Source organism: Panthera onca, chromosome C1 (genome assembly GCF_046562875.1).
Source record: "Panthera onca isolate mPanOnc1 chromosome C1, mPanOnc1 haplotype 2, whole genome shotgun sequence".
Lineage (NCBI taxonomy): Eukaryota > Metazoa > Chordata > Mammalia > Carnivora > Felidae > Panthera > Panthera onca.
The window spans coordinates 207819767-207841780 of NC_138346.1; the positions used below are offsets into that span (position 1 = coordinate 207819767).

The 22014-nt window shown below is 59.0% G+C and overlaps 1 protein-coding gene across 2 annotated transcripts in view; it reads left to right on the forward strand.

Annotated features, from left to right (window-relative positions):
- The window catches only part of IFFO2 (intermediate filament family orphan 2), a 50992-nt gene that overhangs the window by 22918 nt on the left and 6060 nt on the right, over positions 1 to 22014 (forward strand). Inside the window, exons 2-8 of one of the 2 annotated variants that reach the window (XM_060623365.3) lie at positions 11050 to 11110; positions 12605 to 12700; positions 13928 to 14068; positions 15223 to 15362; positions 19504 to 19624; positions 19737 to 19829; positions 20763 to 20893. In XM_060623365.3, coding sequence (XP_060479348.1) covers positions 11050 to 11110; positions 12605 to 12700; positions 13928 to 14068; positions 15223 to 15362; positions 19504 to 19624; positions 19737 to 19829; positions 20763 to 20893 — 783 coding nt within the window. The remainder of the gene's footprint in view (positions 1 to 11049; positions 11111 to 12604; positions 12701 to 13927; positions 14069 to 15222; positions 15363 to 19503; positions 19625 to 19736; positions 19830 to 20762; positions 20894 to 22014) is intronic. The other variant, XM_060623366.3, reaches the window with a different exon arrangement.

Here is a 22014-nt window from a genome sequence, read left to right on the forward strand (position 1 = left end):
GCCACGTGGTTCTCTCTCTGGAAGCAACTGCTGTTTTCAGGGTGGTGATGGATTCTCGGTTTCCTCCCCGCTGCCCCTGGGGGTGCAGACGGGCAGGGACAGCTCCCGTCCATTCGTGGACAGAGCAAAGACGCCTCGCGGCCCTGAGAGCCCAGGATCAGCAGCCCCTTCCGTCCCCGCTTCCAGACCTTCCTGCCTTATGGGTTGAGGGACTGAGGACTTGAGGGTCAAGAAGCCAGAGGTGCCGCTTGGAGAGAGCTCCGGGACTGGCCTCCCTCTCTCAATGGGAGGGGGACATTCTTCATCCACTTCTTTGCCACTGCCTGCCACGTGGCTCCCGAGTGCGCACTCGGGAAATGTTTGTTGAAACTGTCGCGGGGGAGAGAAGACGGAATCCAAGCTGACAGCCAGACTGAGCTGGGCTGCAGTGGATGCCGGGAGGCTGCTGAGCTCGGTGACCCAGAGACACTCGACTCTCATTCCCTGGGGCGTCCTCGTGCCCAGTCTTGTGCCGGGTGCTGGGATGTGGTGCTGGATTTTGGACACCAGGGAGATGAGAGGTGCTCCCGTGTCTTTGTTCGATGGCTCCGTGCGTTACCAGGCACGGATAGCAGGGCTTTGGGTTGGCACCCAGGTGCGTCCTGTCTGGTGTGGTGTCCGGGGCCCTGGCCAGTTCACTTAGCGGACTGTCACCCCAAGCTGAGCCACCCGTTCTCCGTGGCGGGGCCGGCTAATCAGAGCTTCCGTCAGCTGAGTGTTTACTAGGCGCTGGGCTGCACGCTAAGTGCTTAACGCACACGGACGCGATACACTTGAGTGTAAGCTAAAGCTTCCATTGGCACCCGCCTTAAAGGTGGGGAAGCTGGGGCGCAGGTTAAGTGCTTTGCCCAGAGGCAAAACCCTGCCCTTCCCAACATCCCGGTCCGGGGAAGGAAGGTGTGAGGCCTCTGCCGTCAGTGCCTGGGGGCCTGATGGCAAACTGCAGCCAGCCTTCTCCCCGTGCTTTCCATAGGGCAGCAGAGCCAGAAGAAGCGGAGACCATTTTACAGATGAAGAAACCGAGGCCCAGAGAGACCTCAGAGCTAGTTAGTGGCAGCAGGACAGGGCAGGGAAGGAGAGCCTCCGTTTGTGCAGAGCCTGCACCTTATCACCTGTTTCACAGACCAGAGCAGCCCCCGAGGAGGGTCCTCTATGATCCCCGTGTCACGATGTCCAAAGAGGGAGGCTCAGGGGCAGGAAATCATTTGCCCGGAAGCACATGGCTGGTCATGTTGGGCTTTGAACCCATTTCGATCTGACTCCAAAGCCAGTGCCTCTTTTGCTGGTCACATGCTGGCCCCAATGGGTTGTCGGGCGGGGGGATGGCGAGGTTGCAGGCAGATGGGTCTTGGCCACTGGAGGTGGAATGCTAATGCCTTTGTCCACCTGAGCTCTGGGGCCTCGGAGGTGAGTAAACAGGCAAAGCAAATACCCTGGCTGAGCAGCTCTCTTCCAAGTCAGTGACTGAGACCCCGCGAACCCACTTCTGTGCACCTGACCCTGGGATGGTAATCTGGGGTGTGCTGGAGGGCGTGGTGGAGAGTGGGGTTCACGGAGCTGGTGGTAAGACACTCTTAGCGCTGAGAAGCTGCTCAGCCTTGGAAATCAGATGGACCAGGCTTTGCACCTGGACCTCTGTTTGCGTGTCGGTGAAGCGGGCATGAGGACCCTAGGTGGGAGGACAGTGACAAGGCCAGCACGTACTAAGCATTTTCAGGGCAATGTAGGTCCTTCCCCTTCTCCTGGGAGAGCGAGTCTGATGAGAGAGGCAGGGGAGTGACAGCTCACGGATGCCATGAAGAGGGCATGTGCCAGGACTGGAAACCTCCAATGGACATAGTGACTCACCCTGGGGAAGTCAGGAAAGGCTCCCTGGAGGAGGTGTTGAAGGTGTAGCAAGCCTCAAAGAGGTTGGAAATGGTGCCCCAGAAACCTCATGGTGGTTTACGATTTGGGGTGCAGATTCCTCCTTGCCATGAGATGCCCTTTGAGACACTTTGCTTCTCAGAAGTGATCTGGTTTGTGAGGGGCAGTGCCCGCTTGGGTGTGGTTTCTGGACAGAGGCACTGGAAGGAGGGTGCTGCCCAGCATACAGCCTCCGGATTACAGGCACCCCCAGAGCGCCCGGGTCCCTATACCTGTTTCGGTACATGGCAGCAGGGTGGAAAGGGCACTGGGGATCTGGGCAGCCAGGGACACTGGCTGACTGAAGCAGATGACTCCCTAGAAGCAGCCCACGCCTCAGACTGGCATTGGGGCAGGTGAACAGGGGCTTCTCTGAGCCCGTGAGGATGCCTCGTGCCTGTCGGGGTTGTGCCGTGAGACCAGCTGGGTTCTGGCTGGAGGGACCTCTCCTGACTTGGTCTCTCTGGCCATCACGGTGGCCCTTGCCAGGACAGACAAAGGGCTGAGCACGTGCCCATTCATTCTTGGGGGATGTCCGGGGGCATGGAGGGCAGAAACAGGACATTGGCTGGGTTTTGTGGTGATTATGGCAGCACAGGGGCTCTGGAGCCAGCCAGTCCTGGGTTCCAGTCTGGCACCTACGCTGTGTGGTCCAGGGCTGCTCTCTCAGTCCCTGGACCTCTCTGACCATCTGTCCTCGGGAAGTCACGTGGGTGAGGAGGATGATGGTGTGCCGGGCGCTGTTCTAGGTGCCTGTCATACGTGAGTCCGCTGAATATTTGCAAAAAACCCTGCGAGGTGGGTGGGCTTACCAAGGCTCAGAGAGGGTGAGTAGCCTGCTCTAGGTCACAGAGCCACAGGACGTATAGCTGGGGTTTGATCCCAGCACCCTCCAGAGCCCCTGCCCTTGTCTTCACTACACACATTGGGTTCGAGGTCCAAGACTGGTGTCTCAGATGTCTTCAGACTTTGAGGCTTATCAGATCGCTTTGTGGTCAGCATGGCGTTTTTGCCTAGGGGCTGTGGAAATCGTTTTCTGGCCTGGCTGGTTGGGCTCTTAGAATTTATCCAGCTGGACACCATTGCGTTAAGAATGGGAAAGTGATGCTTGAGGAGGGAAGGGACTTGCCCGAGGTCACATGGCAAGTTAGGGACCGACGGGCCAGATACAGGGTTTCTTGCATGACCCTGGCTGCTGTGTTACCTAAGGATATGTGGGCCTACGGAGCGGGGTCCAGTCAAGGGCTTGCCAGTCTCCCCCTTCGACCTCTCTCAAGGCCTGGTGGCCCCCACGGAGAGCCCCGGAGGCTTGCCAGCCGCCCTGCAAAGGGTGCTCGTGACCACTGAGAAACAGGGAGGGAGAGTGCGGATGATTCCATGCAGCTCATGGGCAGGGCTGGCTTTTGTTTCACCTCCTCGCTGGGGAAACTCACGGGCAACTGAATTTCAGTGCCACCCCTCTCGGTAGCTTCCAGATCCCCAGAGTCGGAGGATGAAGTGCCCCTGCTTATTAGGTGGTCCTGGGCACACCACCCTGTCTCTCCCTCCCCACCCCCCCAGGTGACACCAGTTGTAAGAATGGCCAGGGGTGCCTGTGGACGCTCACATGAGCTTGTCTAACCTGCCCGTGAACCCTGCAAGGTAGGACAGAGGAGGAAACTGAGGCTCCTGGGTAGTGGTACACAGGCCCCCAGGAATCACAGAGTAGCTGGAGGCTTCCTCCGTTTCCATGCCCTTCTTAGTGGGGTCAGTAGAGACTCCTATCATCTTTGATTCTAGAAGGCCCTGGGCGCCTCATGGCAAAGCCTTGTCGGCTGGGCTCCCCGGACGGGGCTGCATTTCAGGTTGCAAGCAGGCCCGTGCGTGCGCGTGTGATGGCAGCTTGCCAGCTAGGGGTGCACACGAGGCACGGTGGCTGCTCGCCGCGGCCCATCACCAGCTCACAGCCCGTGCTCCGGCCTGCCCGGGCCATTACTGCCCGCCTGTAATGGAATCGGCTGCCCTGGTTAAGTGTACACATTAAATTAATACCTCCTCCGTGGAGACAATCAGTTGGCATTTAATTTGTGTTTCCTTCCGAGCAGCGGAGCACAGCTGGGCAGCTGGGCTGGTTGTGGGCACGTCTGCACGGGGTCCCTTCCCTAGGATCGGGGGCTCAGTGCAGATGGGAGCACCAGAGTCCGCGGGGAGGAGGACGGGGAGCACGAGTGAGGCGGTGCCTGGAGTTACCTGTGACAGCGGGGCTCAGGGGCAGGGGGAGCCCCTCTGCTCGCAGGCTGGGGGACCCAGCCCTCCTTCTGCTGGAGAGCAAAGATACAGTAAAGCACGGGAGAGGTTCGCGTTGTCAGACAAGGGGGTGCTATGGCGTGGGAAGTTCTGGGGGGCTCAGCAGAAGCCAGGAGGGTGAGGGGCTCCGGATCGTCACCTGCAGCTCGGCCTCTGTTGAGGTGCCCACTCTAATCTCCTGCCCGTGGGGTTGGGTGAAACTGCACTTGCAGAAAGGGTCCCCCTGGTCTGCCTGCGGGCCTGCCACCTTGTCCCCCAGCTTGGGTATTGGTCTGGGTCCCAGCTCTGCAGTGAGGCCAGGGGTGTGGGGAGGGGAGCAGCGCCTCTGTGCATCTGTGAGTGGGCTCACCCCCTCCGCCGTCCCGGCGGCCCGCACCCGGCTGTGCTGCCGCGGGGTGGGCTCCCCGGGGTCCGGGTGGAAACCGGTCTCTGCCACCTGCCCTCCGCCAGAGGCCAGGCCCACGCTTGGCTCAGAATGAGCTTTTCCACCGATGGCTCCAGCCTATCCTCACCTGAGCCGGCTTCCCATCACCTGAGTGAGTCAGCCTGGGTGTGCCAGCCGCTTCCCTTCCCTGGAAAGGTGTGGACCATTCCTGTGGCACCCTCCCAGCTCTCTGGGGTCTGGGCGCCGGAGCCACAGCGGTGGCATTTCACCGTTCACGTGGTGCTGCCCCCCATTCATTGTCTGCTCCGTGCGGGGGGCGGGACTGGGTGTTTTCACCCGTTCTGCCCACCGCAGGCGGTCCTCACGACCACCCTCAAGGGGGGTGGAGAGCTTCCCCTCTCGCAGATAAGGAAGCTGAGGCCCAGAGAGGGTGATTGATTTGCCCAGGGCCACACAGCTGGGAAGTGGCCGGGGCAGGATTCAAACCTAGGAGTCTCCAGGACTTTCCCCCCCGGCAGCCCCATGGGCTGTCCCTGAAGCCTTAATTGTTTGGCTGGGGCTGTACCCACTTTCCTCTGGAGCTAGGGCCCCATGGCTTCTTTCTCTGACGGCACAGGAAGTGAAAAATCTGTGAGTCAGTCCCTCTGCCAGTGACTTCAGCTTGGCTTTCCGCCCCCCAGCAGGCCAGGCTTTGTCGGCCCCTTTCCTGAGGCTCTGTGTGTCATCATGAGGGGATGGGGGAGGGGGCGGGCCGGGAAGCGGCCCACCCCCTCCCCCCAGAGGCCCGCCAGGCTTCTCCTCCATCATGTGGTTGCAGTGGTGGCTCCTCCGGAATGCAGGGAGACCACATCAGGCTGGGGTGGGTGCTGCCACCTCCTGTCCCGGCCCCTTGCCTCATGCGTGTTCTTCTGCTAAGGTAGTGGCCGAGGCCCCAGCTGCAGCTTCCTTTGGTGGAGTCATTTCCTCTCCTTGTCCTCTTTGTCCTGACATCCCTGCCTCCCCTCTTCAGCCCCTAGGGCAGTGGGAAGTGGGAGAGGGAAGCTTTCTCCTTCTTCCTGCCCCCTTCCTGCCCTGGCGGTCCCTCCCCCCGGCCTTCCTCTCCCTGGAGTGGACAGAGCTGAGCAGAGGGCACTGCCGGGAACTCTGCTCCTGGGAGCCCCGAGGCTGGGGTGGTGCAAGCTCAGGGTGTTCCGGGCGGAGGGGGTGAGCAGGAGGGCTGAGGAGTGATTGCAGCTTGGATCCATCCATCCATCCATCCATCCATCCATCCATCCAACAGATGCATGCAACTGTTTGGCTCCTGACCAAGTGCGGGTGGGTTTTGCAGTGCTGAGTGCAGACACGGTAATTATAACCAGCTCTCTGTACTGGAGGAAGGGCTGGACCCCCGGCTTTAGACCTGACTCCTCTGCTGACTTGTATGACGGCACCCCTCCTCTGAGCCTCTTTTCCCGCCTTGAACAGGCATATCACTCATGTTTCCTTCGTGCCCCATCAGGCCAGGGCACAGGGTACCTAAGACTTCTGAGATGGGTGCCGGAGGGCTTCTCCATGCTGCCCGCACGCACATCCGGGGTCCTGATTTGTGCACCGCACGGTTCGAGCCCCTGCCCGTCTTTTGCATCGGCACAGAGGCCCTCTGGGACTGCCGCTGCCCTTGTCTGCTACCCTGTACAGCCGCTGTGCTGTGGGTCATGCTGGGCTCCAGGGTCTCCAGGGGCGCCATACATCAGCCCCTTCCTTGCTGGGATCTTGGTTTCTCCGTCAGTTCAAGGCTCCAGGCAGTGGGAGGGTTTGAGCACAGGCCTCTGGAAGGATTGGAATAACTGAGTCGCAGGGGGCAGGAGGCTAGGCGGGTGGCCAGGAGATGCACCCTGAGGTCCAGCCCAGCTGGAGCTGGGGGCTGGTCGCATGACCATTCAGAGAGTGTGGGAACAGAATGGTTCTCTGGTGTGTGTTGGGGCCATGCTCTCATGTGTCGGTGGAGAGACCCAGGCTCTGAGGGATGGAGACGGGTGCTGGGGGAGGCTGAGCCTGAGTTCGGGCTCACATCCCTCTGCCTCCTGATCCTTGTGAGCTGGGGCCTAGGCTAAGAGAGCAGAGGGCACTCTGCCTTCAGCTTCCTGTGTGACCCTGGGCCTCAGTTTCCTTAGCTGTACCCTCAGAGGTTTGGACGAGGTGAACGCTGGTCCCTTTCGGCCTTCGCATTTGGAGGTTCTCTGAGTACAGGTGTGAAATAGAAACGATCCCACTTTGCTAGCTGTGCGATCTTGGGTAATGCTCTTGGACTTGAACTTCTTCATCAGTAACATGGAGATCATAACTGTACCTAGGGGCGCCTGAGTGGCTCGGTCGGTTAGGCGTCCGACTTCGGCTCAGGTCATGATCTCACGGTTCGTGAGTTCGAGCCCCACGTCGGGCTCTGGGCTGACAGCTCGGAGCCTGGAGCCCGCTTCGGATTCTGTGTCTCCCTCTGTGTGCCCCTCCATCGCTTGCCCCCTGTCTCTCGCGTTGTCTCCAAAATAAGTAAACGTTAAAAAAAAACTTAATAACTGTACCTAGAGATTAGTGTGAGGCTTGTTTAAATGAGGTGATGCATGTGAAGCTCCTGAGAAGGGTGCCTGGCCCACCGTGTGCACTCGGTCTGTATTAGCTTCTCTGCTAGTGTTCTTACCCTCTTCCTCCTCCCCCATCGTTGTCTGCCCTGCCTGCCGCAGAGGCTGCCGGGAACATCGGAGCGCTCAGAGGAACCGGCCTCAGAGACTGCTGTCCGAGGGTGTCTGCAGGGTGGAGAGGCGAAAGCAGGTCCCCATGTGTGGTTGGAGCTGGTGCCAGGGCTGGGCCCTGAGCACTTTCTCTGGAGGTCCCCGACATCGTGGCTGGCTCTCTGGGTCAGAGCCAGATGTGATGAGGTCCCACCGACAGTGGCGGGGGAGGCAGGGGTCCTGAGACCCATCCTCATCTGCAGAATGGGGACAATCCTTGGCGGTGGGGGGGGGGGGGGAAGGTTAGGTGGTATTTTGTATTTTACGTGTATATGAATGCCTAACTTGGTGAGCCCCACCCAGACGGTGACCAATAACTGTCCCTCCTCTCCCTTCTCTTACCCCACACTTTAAGAAGGAAAAGCTGGAAGTTTTATGAGCCATTGGGCCAGGGCGGGCAGGGGTGGCTCTAAGTGACGCAGGCCACCTCGGCCCCGGCTGGAGTTATCTCTGTGCTCCGGGCCTTTGTTTTGTCCGCCCGTAAAATGGGGAGAGGTTTCTCTGCAGCTTTATAGTGTACCACGTGAACACCCTTGCTCAGCGGTGGGCCAGGCGTGACAGCCGGGAGGGCGAAGACTTGCTAGTGGACCGGCCCCTGACCCCTAGCAGGTGGGTCCCCTTCCCAGTGGTGGCGGCCACTCCCTGGCCTCCCTGCTGCCCATCTTTGCTGATGCGGGTGCCTCCGCCCGAAACGCCCGTCCTGCTGAAACCTTATTCCCGTGGGCAGATCCAGGTCAGGGGAGGGGACCGTGCCCGGGACAGAGGCGTTGGCATTTCAGAGGCCACAACTTAAAAAAAAAAAAACTTGACCCGCGTTCCGTCAAGCTGCGTGCTCCCTCCTGCGCCGAGCGGCAGAGAACACGGGGCGTCTGGGGCCCCTTAAGAAGCACATCGCCGACGTCCTTCCACCCCCGTCAGCCAGCGCGGCTGAAGGGCAAGGCGCAGAGCCAGGTTTTCCCACTGCGGCTGCAGATCTGGTCTGTCAAGCCAGCTGCTGTTGACGCGCCGGGGTCTGCCCTGGGTCTCCTGGGAGCAGGCCTGCCGGCCGCCCACCCGGCCCGGCTTTGGAAATGAAAAGGCCCGTGAAGTCATCTGTGCGAGGGCATCGATGTCGGATGCAGCTTAGAAACCCCAGCGAGGTGTGGGGCCGCTCCGCGTGCTGTGGCGCAGGGGGAGCCCGTTAGAAATGCCGCGTGTCCGCCCCGCCCCGCCCCACACCTGCCGGGTCCGAACAAGGTCCCCGGGGTGATTCCTGTGCACATCGCAGCGTGGTTCGTGCTGCTCTAGAGCGCGGCCCGGGCTCGAGTCCCATCCCTGCTTACCAGCTGGGTGGCCTCAGACGAGTTCCCTCACCTCTCTGAACGTCAGCTCTTGCATCCACAGGATGGGTGTGGGGAAGATTCTCTACACGAGCAGGTTAATAAAAATTCACACCGAAGCCAGTGTGTATGAGGCACTGAACTCGGTGCGTGGGGCACAGACTGTGCGGGCCCATCAGTGGTTGTCGCTTCGGAGACCTGGCTTGTGTCTTTGCTCTGGGTCGACTGGGGGCAAATCTCTGGGCCTCATTTGCCCTCTCTGTGCGATGGGTCTGTTAACCCCTCTGTCACTTCCCTCATCAAAAGGTTGCTCGAAGGAAAAGTGAGAGGGGCCGGGCCTCATCTCCAGGAGCCCGTCTGAGAAGCGGATGTGTGTGGGCGAGGTGCCCCTGGGTGCCCACCTCTTCACCCCTCGCGGCCCCCTTCTCTGCTACTCCTGCCCTTGCAATAGCGAGGCCGGCTTGCAGAAGGCAGCCTGCGGCCCTTCCCTGCACCTGCTCTGCTCGGCAGCTTGGAATTGAGCCCCCTGCCCCTCTGAGAGCAGCGTGGCCAGGAGAGATGATTCAGCTCAGACCCGTGTTCTGGGCCTTGGCCTCCCTTGAGAGAAGCCCCGGGAGCCCCATGCTGCGTGGAGGGCAGCCTGTGAACTTCTCCCCACCCTGGGTTCCTGTCTCCCACGGTGGGCCCGGGGCGGGACTCCTGGCCTTGCCCCTGACATACCAGCTGACCTTGGACAAATTCCCTATGTGCTGTGGGCCTCGGGTTCCTCATGTGTACAGTGGGGGGGGGGGGGGTTCGGTGAGATGGTCTGGCCTGGGGTCGGTCCTTAGCTTCTCTGCCTGCCTCTCCTTAGCTTTCTCTGTGCCCTTCATCCCTGGCAGGAGCCCCAGCCCCAGTCCCACTGCCCGCCAGGTTCTGGACCCGGCAGAGCTAGGCCTGCCTGCCAACACCAGGGGGGTTGGTAGAGACCAGAGGGAGCGAGGGAGAAGGGGAGCATGTAGGGGAGAGGAGGAATTTTCCTCTGTGTGTGCAAACAGTATCTGTGTTCTCTTGTTTCCAAAAGCCAGTGACGTAACCTACCCTTCATCCATTCTTCCCCTCTGGCCTATTTTTAGCCGGCCCCGACAGCATCCTAAAAGGCTTCCAGACTCGCCTGTTCCGAGGCCATGTAGGGAGGCGGCCATAGGGTGAGGAAAGAGACAAGCACATCGGTGTGTCTCAGGAGGGCGGGCGGGAGGGGACCTCTTCCAGGCTTCCTCTGGGGAGGGAGAGGAGCTGGGTGGGGAGCCCAGTTGCGGCTCCCGTGGGTCCTGGGTCTACAGGGGGCCTGGCAGGGTTACAAGTACTCGGTCTGGAGCCTCCAGCCTGGGTTAGAGTCCTGGCTCCACCTGTCCTCACCCTGACCTTGGGCACCTGACTCTGTGCCTTGCTTTCTCCATCCGTAACATGGGGTGACACTACGGCTGTGCTGGAGGGTTGTTAAGAGGACCGAATTACGTCATATAGAACTGTGCCTGGTACCAAGTAAGCACTCAGGCTGAGCTGGGATCGTTACAGTGATAACTATTAACATCCCATTCTGCCTCCAGTTAATGTTGGGGGGCACACTGGGAGCCCCTGGGTGCCCTCTGTTCTCTCCTGTCCAGCTTTAACTAATGTGTGCCCGAATGAGACAATACACAGAAAGCCCTGGAACAGCGCCTGGCGCATAATAAGCGCTGAATAAGTGAGAGCTATATTTATTGTTTTTGTTTTAATGTAACCAAGCAGACCTGGGTTTGAATTCCAGCCCCACCCGCCAGCTAGCTGAGCATCTCCGGGTAAGACATTTAACCTCTCTGGGCCTCAGTTTCCGTATCTGTGAGCTAGGGATGATCACTGTGTAGGAGACTTCTCTGCTGATGAAGGTCGCTACACGACAAGAACCCAAGATCGCAACGATCAGTACAATAAAAGTTTCTTTCTGACGGGTGCAAAGAGCCCCTATCGGGTGCTGGCTGCAGCCGGGCTCCCGTGCTGTCCCGTGTGAGGCAACCATAGCAGGAACAGTGGCATTTGCACGGCACTTTACAGCGTGTGTGAAATAGAGAGTGTGGTCCCTCCGGCCTTCATCTCCCCGAGGTGCTGGTGCCAGCACGTGGCACATGTCACCACCGTCTGATATGGTTATGGGCCGTCCCCCCACCCCTAGACTGGGAGCTCCTGGAGGGCAGGCCGGGATGGGTTCACTGCTGCCCCTTCCTTGTCTGGCCCGGGGACAGGCCCAGGGTGGGTGCTGGCATTGTGTCTGAGGGCTGGACTGGCACGGGGAGCCCACCCTCTGACCACCTGTCCTTCTCGACTCTTGCAGGTGGGAGGAAGAGCTTGCCAAGCGCATGAACCTCCAGACCATGGTGGACACGCTGCAGGAGGTGAGCGCCCTCGGAGGTCCCGACCGGGAGAGGCTCGCGGGAACCGTGTGGCCAAGGGGCACTGTCGCGGTGGCACAAAGCCCGAGGCCATTCCTGGCTCAGCCCCTGCTCTGTGCTGCTTCCTGTTGCCTCAGTCTCTCCTCAGTGGAGCCACAAGGCCTCTCCTTGTCCCCTGCTTCAGACCTAGGAAGGGACTGGCACAGTGTTGCAGAAAAGCTCCGGGACAGGAGTTGGGAAGCCTGGGTCTAAGTCCCGGCGCTGACCCCTGCTTGCTGGGTGACGTTGGTCCAGTAACTCTTTCCTACCTCCTCCCCACCTGAGCTCAGGATTGGATGGTTTCTCTCTCTCTCTTTTTTTAAATGCTTATTTATTTATTTTGAGGGGGGGGGGAGAGGGAGGGAGCGCACACACACACAAGTGGGGGAGGGGCAGAGAGAGATGGAGAGAGAGAATCCCAAGCAGGCTCCGTGCTGTCAGCGCAGAGCCTGACGCGGGGCTCGATCTCACGAACCGTGAGATCGTGACCTGAGCCGAAATCAGGAGTCGGACGCTTAACCGACTGAGCCATGCAGGCGCCCCAGGACTGGATGGTCTCTTGAACTGCCCAGCCCCCAGCTTAAGGGAACTGACTTGGGGCGGGATGCCTCGGAGAGGGCGGGTGGCCGTGTCACCAGGTGAGAACGTTCCCTTTCAGTTCTGGCTCTGTGTCTGTGGCTCTGCTTCTCACCCACCTGCTGGGTACCCTGGGCAGCAAACTCCACCTTCTTGGCCTTTGAATAGCGACCCCAGGAGAAGGCAAGGAAAAGTTCTTTCCAACATTAAAAAGGAATTGCTTTCTGATATTTAAAGCACTGATCTTATAAGAGATAGAATAAAATAATGTCAATATGTAGAAGGAAAAGGATGAATGGCTGCCCCCTCCCTTTCTTTTATAACAGAAATCTTTTTATTTACAAACGTAACGTGTTCATGGTCACATATTTGGAGAATTCAGAGAAGTACAGGGAGAAAATAAAACCCACCTCCAGTTCTACCCCTGCATAGTTGACAAATTGCCATGTGGCCTTCTGGTCTTTTCTGTGCAAACACAGGGACTCTAGACGTATATGTTTGATTAGGTTAACACACATGAAGTTGCCATTTTTGAGATGGGAGATGGTTAACCATTGGGAATCTCATATGGACCGACCTCATATTTTAACCTATTGGGATCTCTTGTTATATTAACCTGCTCTTCTCTTAATATCTGCCGGGGACTTTTTCCATACGATGACTATTTCTTTGAGAAGTGTTTTAAGCCGAGTGGTGCCCTGAAGTGAACTGGGCTCAGGAAAGGCGGGCTGGGGTGAGGTCGTCGGCACCCTTTTCCTGGCATGCAGGTGCCAGGCCTGGTGGAACGTCAGGCGTCCAGGGCTGTAGACCCAGGTGCCCAGCCCTTCCTAGCCCTCAGGATGCCTGGCCCCCTAAGCCCGTCCCCATCTCTGTCCTCCACAGGCAGCACAGGAGGCTGAAGCCATCCAGGAGGAGATGAACGAGAAAATTGAGCGGCTCAAGGCCGAGCTGGTGGTGTTTAAGGGGCTCATGAGTGACGTAAGTGCCACCGGCCGCCACCCCAGGCGTCATGACAACCCCCCTTCCCCCCCCCCCCCCCCATCATGCAAAATGCTTCATTCACTCCGAGGCTCCAGAGCTCGGCTTCTAGTTAGAGTCCTGGCTGGCTGCGTTTGCCCCGTGAGGATGTCGGATGCATCGGAGACCAGCCCCCACCCCTCACTTCTGCTTCCCTTGGTCTGAGTAGAGATGCATTAATCTGCTGCTTAACCCATCCCGCCCTCCCCTGGGCTCCTCTGATGGTCTGTTTGCGTTTGCTCCGACTCGTCCCAGCTCGCCACGTTGAGGGCAGGTGGTGGCCGTGGGCCTCGCTGTCTGGGCACGGGGAGGGCCCAGTGGCAGGTTGCAGGAGGCCCCGGGTCTGGCCTGTGCCAGCCTGAGAGGCTCCCCAGGCCAGCGGCCTGCAGCAGGGTTGCTTTGTAAAGTTGGGGAAGGCCAGTGTGTGCATCCTTTTGGCGACTGGAACCTTTCTGAGCGACCACGGGTGCAGGGAGCTGTTGGCAACAAAGGCCTCCTTCCTGCTGGGGACCCGGGTTTCCCGCCACCTTCAAGCAGCGGGCCGTACGTAGGGAGGGCCGCCAGAAAGGAGAAGGAGCCCCGATCGCGGGTGACTCAGCCTGGTGTGGCTTCTAGTCCTGAGGGGTGTGGAGCTGGGTGTGGCTGGAAGAAGCCTCTGGGGGCTGCAGGTGAAGGCCACCTGGCTTTCCCTCATTGGGGTCCTGGGGGACCCCCCCCCCCTCGTCTTAGGTGATGCCCCGCTGTCAGCCGTGGGGAGGGGGGTCCTGGGGAGAGAGCGCCACTTGGCAGGACCCTCTGTGGGGGACAGGCGGGGCACGTGGGGTGGGAAAGAAGGGAAGTCTTTCAACAGCGGGGGCTGTCTTTCTTTTTCCTTCGCTCTAACAAATAAACACCGTGTCTCTTGAGGGGATGCCTTCCAGCAGCCCTTAGGGAGGCCGCCAAACAGGGTCTCACATTGTCTACTCAGCGCCAAAGCCTTTAGCTCCTACGACCCCCCCTTCCCCTCCCCTAACCTGAGCAGCGCCGGCCCCACCCCCGACGCCCAGGAGAAGCTCCCCGGCCCCCTCGGACTCTGGACCCCGGGCCTCACGCCCCTCCGCCCCCTCAGGAGCCTGGGAGCGACTCCCCCGCCCCCCTGTGCCTGCTCCAGCCCTCGCTCACGTAACCCCCCTGCTGTCCTCCCTGCAGCCCATGACAGACCTGGACACAAAGATCCAAGAAAAGGCCATGAAGGTGGACATGGACATCTGCCGTCGAATCGATATCACGGCCAAGCTGTGCGATGTCGCACAGCAGCGGAACTCGGAAGACGTGTCCAAGATCTTCCAGGTGAATAGGGCCGCCCTGCTCACCAGCTGCCACTCCCCACTCCCAGAGGGCCTGGCCTCCACCCTGCATGGCCCTATTCCCCCCGAGCCCTGCCCACTCTCCTTCACCCCAGAGGTAGCGTTTACCCACCCCTCTGGCCTCCCCAGGACGAGGTAGAATCAGGCACTTGTAGGCCCCTCAGGCTGTGTCGTCAAGGCGGAGTGCTTCATCCTGCGGCTGAAGAGGCCACTTGGCCCGGAGGGGGGCAGGGTGACGCGACGGGCTCAGGGAGGGAAAGGAAGTGCCGGGACTGGATCTCAGGTCTCCTCACCCCTCAGGGCTCGGCCCATGGGGCGCCATCGCTGAGGTCGAGGGCCCTGGTCAGGCTGTGGGAGCCCTGGCAGTTGAGTCTAAGATTTCCCAAGAGGGGCTTTTGGTCTCTATTTTCCGCTTTCACTGAAGAGCCTCTGTCAGTACCCTGGGGGCTTGTCCAGCTGCCCAGAGGGCACCCGTCATTCTCCAAAGGCTGCTTCTTGAATATTGGGTTGTGGTTTGGCTTTGTGCTTGAGCCCAGGGCAATACGGTGTGTCGTCGCTTTAAGTGCGTGACTTCGGACGTAGCGGGAGAAATCGGGGCTCGTCCACCTCCGCGCCTTCTTGCTGCCGCCTCTGCTGGGGAGCAGGGGTGGCCATTCCAGGCTTTGTTTGGTTTGCTCGTGTCTTGTCTGCTTGGAGTGGAGGAAGCTTGGTGAACCTCGGGCTGCCTGCCCGTTACCTTTGCGTGCGAGCAGGAGGGCTCTGAGCGTGGGGCCTCTGGGCCCCTGTGAGGGGTTTCTCCATCTCTGGCTGGCTCTGACACATCCTGGGTGACTCTGTGCCCCGGGCTGGCCCATCCCTCTCCCCCAGATCGTGGGGCTACTGCTCTGGTGAAGGGCTGAGCCGGGCCGGCCCACCCCCAGGGGAGGGAAGGGTCAGGCCGTCTGTCCTCTGTCCTGCATGTCTCTGCCTCACGCTCCCTGCTAGCTCTGCCTGCTTCTTAGAGGAGTTCAGCTCTGCACCCTTCCTGGCAGTGGCTACCCCAGCCACGCTCCATCCATCCCGTGGGATGCCGGCTCCCTTCCCAGCCCATCCCAGCAGAGCCTCCCACTTACCTCGATCTCTTCCTTTCCGGGTCAGGTGGTCCCCAAAAAGAAAGAGCGTAAGGTGGCCTCTGACGATGACATCTCCGAGCAGGACGGGGAGGTGAACCGGTTCTCAGATGATGAGGTCGGCTCCATGAACATCACGGACGAGATGAAACGCATGTTTAACCAGCTGTGAGTATCTCCACTGCCCCAGCCCTCCCCGGGGTGGGGGTGGGGGGGCTCCTCTCCAGTTTCCCCAGATTGCTGGGACAGGGGTGGCAAACCGGTGACCTGGGCTGAAAGCAGCCTGCAGATGTGTTTTGTGTGGCCGGCACGGTGTTCTGAAAGAATTTAGATTTATTTTCAATCTTTACAGTTTGGGGAGTTTCACATTCTCAGAAGAGGCCAAGTGGTTAGTGGTGGTCCTGTCAGATCAAGCCTTCCGCTCCCACCATTGTCCTTGCAGGGCAGCGGGGGGGAGGGGAGGGTAGCCAAGCCGATCCACACACCAGGGCCCCCCAGGCTGGCTGGGGGGGGGGGCTCCCGACGTCCACTGAGCATCCTGTGTCTGTAAGGTGCTTCCCAAGTGTGACTTCGGGGACTCCAGACAGTCGACCAGGGGGGTTGGATTCCCGGTTCCCCTTTTGTACACGAGGAAACTGACACTCACGGGAGGGAAGCCGCTTGGCCAAGACTACCCCACGGATAACGTGGCGGAGCTGAGATCCAGAGTCAGGCATGTCACCTGTGAGATGCCGCGGGCCAGTGGCAGAGTCCGGGGCTGGCTGTGGTCAGTGGTGGGCTGGAGCCAGCTCGTACCAGCTCATGAAAGCGATCGCACACATGTCTGCCCACTCCATGTTCAGTGACGGCACAGGGAAGTCGCTTCAAATCTGCCCTGGTGGGAAACTGGCGAATACTTTCCATCAGGGCTGCTCTCCCCTCCCCTGTGGAAAGCTGGTTTCCTAGAACCCCACCGGCCGTCTAGGGCAGGGACACACTGTGTATGGCCTTGGCCCGCCCAGTGCCATATTCTTAGTCCAAATCCATCTTTAACTCTGACTCATGTAGTGCCCTAAAGTGGGGAGGGGGAGGGGAGAGGAGGGTGCAGCTGTGGGCATTAGGTGACTCACCTATGGGCCTGGAGTCAAAGGGCTGGGCTGGGACAGGGTCTCTGGGGCCCACGTTTCCTCCTGCCCCACGGGCCTGCTCTTGGCTGCTGTTTCTCTGGAGGCCTTCGCAGTGGGGCACCCGAGCCCTGAGAGCTCTGCTTTTCCCCAGGGCTCTGGGTTTCCAACAGCAGGGCTACGTTTGAGCTCTTGGCTCTCCTGAGCCATCGCAAAAACCGCACAGAACCCTTCCAGAGGGGGCACGTGTCTTTCGAAGTTGCCTGTGACATTGTACTCAGCTCAGAAGCCAGGGCACAGCCATCTCCTGATGGCTTCCTGCAAAGCTCCGGGGCTGGCTTAGCATTACAGAGTCCGAGGGTCTCTCAGCCCAGCCCTTCACGTACAGATGGGGAAACCGAGGATAAGAGAGGGGCCTGCCAGGAGCTGGAACAGAGCGCGGTCCCTGACTCTCGGTCGAGTGCTTTGTCCCCAACTGGCTGTCTTTGTGCTCAGAGAGATGTCTCCCTCTGCCTTCCTTGCAACATCATCCCTGCCCTGGTCCCTTTGTGGCCGAGCCAGGTGACTCTCAGGGAGACGGGAGTCAGAACCGAGCAGGGATGGGTTTGCCTGCCACTTCCTTGTACTTGTCATTCTCTTGACACAGAACTGAGGTGGGCTGTGTTTTGGGGGTTTGCTGTTTGAGGGTGACAGTCTCCTGGACTCTTGATATCATCTTCTGACGTCCCCTCCAAACATCATACTCTCATCTTTTGGTGACAAGAGAGGCTTTGGAAGAGAACTCTTGGTTGGATCCGGTTGTTCTGAATGTTAGGCTGGGCATTGTCCGCCCCCCAGGCCCAGGCTGGGTTCATTCGCATGGATTCAGGGGCTTTGTCCCCGTTTTCAGAAAGTCACCAGGGGATAGTTAGGCCGCCCAGGAATGGGGTGAGCTGAAAGGGACAGTCCCAAGAGCTGGGTCTGGGGGCTCCACCGGAAGCAGTACTGTGTATACAAAGGAGGTTCCAATGCAAAAACGGGTGCCTGGTGTTGACAGGTCTGAACTAGGTTCAGTATCTAATTAGATTTATCAGTTGTACAGTTGCCTAGATTAAAAAAAAAAAAATCCTCTGATCCCTCTCCACCCTTGCAGTCCTGGCCGAGGCCATGCTGACCCCACCCTCGGCAGGGCCCCGGCCCCTCCCACTGACATGTCCATGTCCCCTCGCTATGGACTGGGCAGAGACCCAAGCCAGAGGCTGCCCCCCGGCCGGTTCCACTGATGTCTTTGAATAATGCGCCCGTGTCAGGGCTGTTTTGTTTTGATCAAAATCTGTTACTTGGGCTTCAGACCAAGGAGGAGGGGAGGAATTTGCTACTTTCCCTGCACCGGGGCCAGCTCCTTGGCTCCGCCTTCTCGATCATCTGACCCTCCTCTCTTGCCCATCTTCCCATCCTTTCTGGCTCCCCATTACTCAGCCAGGGTTTCCTTTAGATTCCAGACGCTAGAAAGGAAGTGAAGTCAGCAGTCGAGTATGTGTTGCGGTGCCGGTGGACCCCAGGGGCTCGTTTGGAGCTAGTCCAGGCCAGCACTGCCTTCCGACACAGCCCTGGTCCCGGCTCTGGTCCCTGGTCCCAGGTCCCTGGACCCACGGAGCCACCTACAGGATCCGGCAGGAACTGCATTTTGGTGGGGAACCTGGCTCCAGGGGGGGGGGCTCTAGGTAGTTTTTAACCGGAAGTTCTTCTGGGGCCCAGCCTGGTGGCCCCCAGCCTGATCCTTTGGGAAAATAGGGAGCAGTGTCCCGGAGAATCCAGGGAGGAGTTGAAGGAGAGCCCCGGGACTCACGGTTCTCTTCTGTGGCTGATTCGACGGTTCAAATGATTTAACCCCCACAGACCTCAGCCTTCCCATCTGATTTTTGAGGTCCCCTCCAGCAGGGGGAGCCCGGGCATCTCCAGAAACCCCTCAGTCCCAGGCCAGCCTGTATGGTCTGTTACTACTTCTAGTCCCGGTGCATAGGGAGGCTCTGAAATTACTTGGGCTTTGAATGCAAACCCGATTTCCAGTGTGTGTTGGTCCAGAAGTCTACCTAATCCCTGCAGCCTTCAGTGTCCTCATCTGTAAAATGGGAGTAATAATTATGCTTGCTTCATAGGAACGTCATGAGGATGGAATGAAATGCAGTTTAATAGAGGTGTAGCGGCCCGTTCCGTGCCTGGCACCTATGGGTGCTCGGTGTGTTTTCCTGGGGAGGAAAACGCTGTGGGAAACATCTGGTTTTTAACCCCAGTGTCTGTTACAAGCAAGCAGTGTGACTTTGGACAAGTGTGGTTTTCTTTCTGAGCTGCAGTTTCCTCATCTGTAAATTGGGAACAATAGCAACCTTTTCCTAGTTGTGCAGAAGAGGATATAAATCGCTAGAAAGGAAGTCAAGTCAGCAGTGGAGTATGTGTTGCGATATACTCTTGCAAAGTAGGGTCTCAAGAAATGAGCTGGTACCTGAGTGAAAATAGTCACAAGGGATGCCTGCGTGGCTCAGTCGGTTAAGTGTCTGACTTAGGCTCAGGTCATGATCTCGCTGTTCATGGGTTCGAGCTGTGTGTCAGGCTCTGTGCTGACAGCTCAGAGCCTGGAGCCTGTTTCAGATTCTGTGTCTCCCTCTCTCTCTGCCCTTTGTCCGCTCCCTCTCCCTCTTTCTCTGCCCTTTGCCTGCTCCCTCTCTCTCTCTCTCTCTCTCAAAAATAAAGGGACGCCTGGGTGGCTCACTCAGTTAAGCATCTGACTTTGGCTCAGGTCACGATCTCACGGTTCGTGAGTTCGAGCCCCGCGTCGGGCTCTGTGCTGACGGCTGGGAGCCTGGAGCCTGCTTCGGATTCTGTGTCTCCCTCTCTTTCTGCCCCTTCCCCACTTGTGCTCTGTCTCTCTCTGTCTCTCAAAAATAATAAGTGTAAAAAAATAAAAATAAAAAAATAAACATTAAAATTAAAAAATATATATGTATATACATTTTAAGTCGTGTAAGTAATATGTAAGTACTTTCTGCATTTTAAAAGAGTTGAACCCCCACTGTAAGGTGCGTGTCCCCTTTGGCCAGTGCCCCTCTCTGTTTGGGGGGGGCCACCTTGCAGGAGCATACCCATTGGGGCAGCACCCCTGTCTCTCCCAGACCCCGGCCTCTGGAGCTGGCCTCTGCTCAGCCCTGCCCTCCGGTGTCCTCCTACAGGCGCGAGACCTTTGACTTTGACGACGACTGTGACAGCCTGACGTGGGAAGAGAACGAGGACACGCTGCTGCTCTGGGAGGACTTCACCAACTGCAACCCGACCATCGACCTGCAGGGCGAGGTGAGCCCGGGGCCTGGCCTCGCACAGGCCTCCCAGCTATCCCCTGCCCCTGCTGTGCCCCGGCAGCCCATGCCACCCGTCTCACTTGGCCCCCTTTGCTCTGTGTCCCCAGCAAGAGGAGAATTTGGGCAACTTGATCCATGAGACAGAATCCTTCTTCAAGACAAGAGACAAGGAGTACCAGGAAACGATCGGCCAGATCGAGGTGAGATCTCGGGCTCTGGGACCCCCTAGAGACGCCCCCGTGAAGCGAGGTGTCCGTCACAGTGGAGACCCCGTGACGAGTGTGCCTGTGGACCAGGGGTCGGGAGTTGGAGGCCTGCGGTTTCCTGTCTGCCCCTGGGTGGGTCCTACCCCACCTTAAGGCCTCTGTTTTCCAATGTGTAAAATACATAAAATGGGGGTGGTCATCCCTGCCTGTCCCGGAGAACTTTTTTTCCCCTAAGTTCTTCAACTGAGATCGTGATCCCAAATAAGTAGGGATGACGTCTGAGTGGCATTGAGTGATGCCAGGCACCGAGTAAGCCCTTACGAGGACAACCTCCCTGGTACCCACATACCCTCTCTGTGCCGAGAGGTAGTGAGGTGCCTCCACCCCGCGTAGTGGGTACCGTGCACCCCGTTTTGGGGGGAGGAGATCCTCCCCCCGTGCAGTGCATCCTGTGCACCCCGTTTTACAGAGGAGGAAGTGAGGTGGACAAAAGCCCATGTGGCTTGCCCAGGGCATCCAGCCAAGAAGCAGCCTTCAAGCCTCCTGTCTCCGCTCTAGAGCCTGCACACCTGGCCACGTCTTTCACTGAGGGTGAATGCTGGCGAAAGAGCAGGCCGGCTCCTTCCCTGGGGGATATAGCATTTGGTAGAGGAGAAGGGTCAGAAACGTAACAGGGACCTGAGAACTTTCCTAATCAAGTCCGGGGAGAGGAGCGCAGGGATGCTGGGCTGGGCAGAGTCAGTGGAACCAGGAAGGCTGCCCTCCCCCCCCCCCCCCCCCATGGTTGCTAAGCAACCGTTCCCCTTTCACTGGAAGCCGTTCTGGAGGCCACGGACCACCACACAGAGAATGGAGGGAGGCCCAGAGGGGGTGGGGGCCGGGTGGGTGACTTGGCCTCACCTTTATCCCCGCATCGGGTCCCGGCAGCTGGAGCTGGCCACAGCCAAGAGTGACATGAACCGGCACTTGCACGAGTACATGGAGATGTGCAGCATGAAACGTGGCCTGGACGTGCAGATGGAGACCTGCCGCCGGCTCATCAAAGGCTCCGCTGACAGGTACCCAGCCCGGTCCTCCCTGGGGATTCAGTGACTGCGTCCTTTGGGGGTGTTGGTGAGCATTTGTGGGGCTGCAGTTTACAGCCTGGCCCATTTCGTCTGTTCAGCCCTTCTGTCCATCCTCCTGTCTGTCCTTCCATCCATCCATCCCTCCCTCCATCCGTCCATCCCTCCCTCCATTCATCCCTCCCTCCATCCATCCTTCCATCCGTCCATCTATCCATCTTTCCATCCGTCCATCCCTCCCTCCCTCCCTCCCTCCATCCATCCCTCCATCCATCTCTCCATCCGTCCATCCGTCCATCCCTCCCTCCCTCCATCCATCCATCCATTCATCTGTCCATCCATCCATCTCTCCATCCATCCATCCCTCCATCCATCCATCTATCCATCCATCCATCCATCCCTCCATCCATCCCTCCCTCCCTCCATCCATCCATCCCTCCATCCATCCCTCCCTCCCTCCCCCCATCCATCCATCTCTCCCTCCATCCATCCATCCCTCCATCCCTCCATCCCTCCCTTCCTCCATCCATCCATCCATCCATCCCTCCATCCATCCCTCCCTCCCTCCCGCCATCCATCCATCTCTCCCTCCATCCATCCATCCCTCCATCCCTCCCTCCTTCCCTTCCTCCATCCATCCATCCCTCCATCCATCCCTCCCTCCCTCCCCCCATCCATCCATCTATCCATCCATCCATCCATCCCTCCATCCATCCCTCCCTCCCTCCATCCATCCATCCCTCCATCCATCCCTCCCTCCCTTCCTCCATCCATCCATCCATCCATCCCTCCATCCATCCCTCCCTCCCTCCCGCCATCCATCCATCTCTCCCTCCATCCATCCATCCCTCCATCCATCCCTCCCTCCCTTCCTCCATCCATCCATCCCTCCATCCATCCCTCCCTCCCTTCCTCCATCCATCCATCCCTCCATCCATCCCTCCCTCCCTCCCGCCATCCATCCATCTCTCCCTCCATCCATCCATCCCTCCATCCATCCCTCCCTCCCTCCATCCATCCATCCCTCCATCCATCCCTCCCTCCCTTCCTCCATCCATCCATCCCTCCATCCATCCCTCCCTCCCTCCCGCCATCCATCCATCTCTCCCTCCATC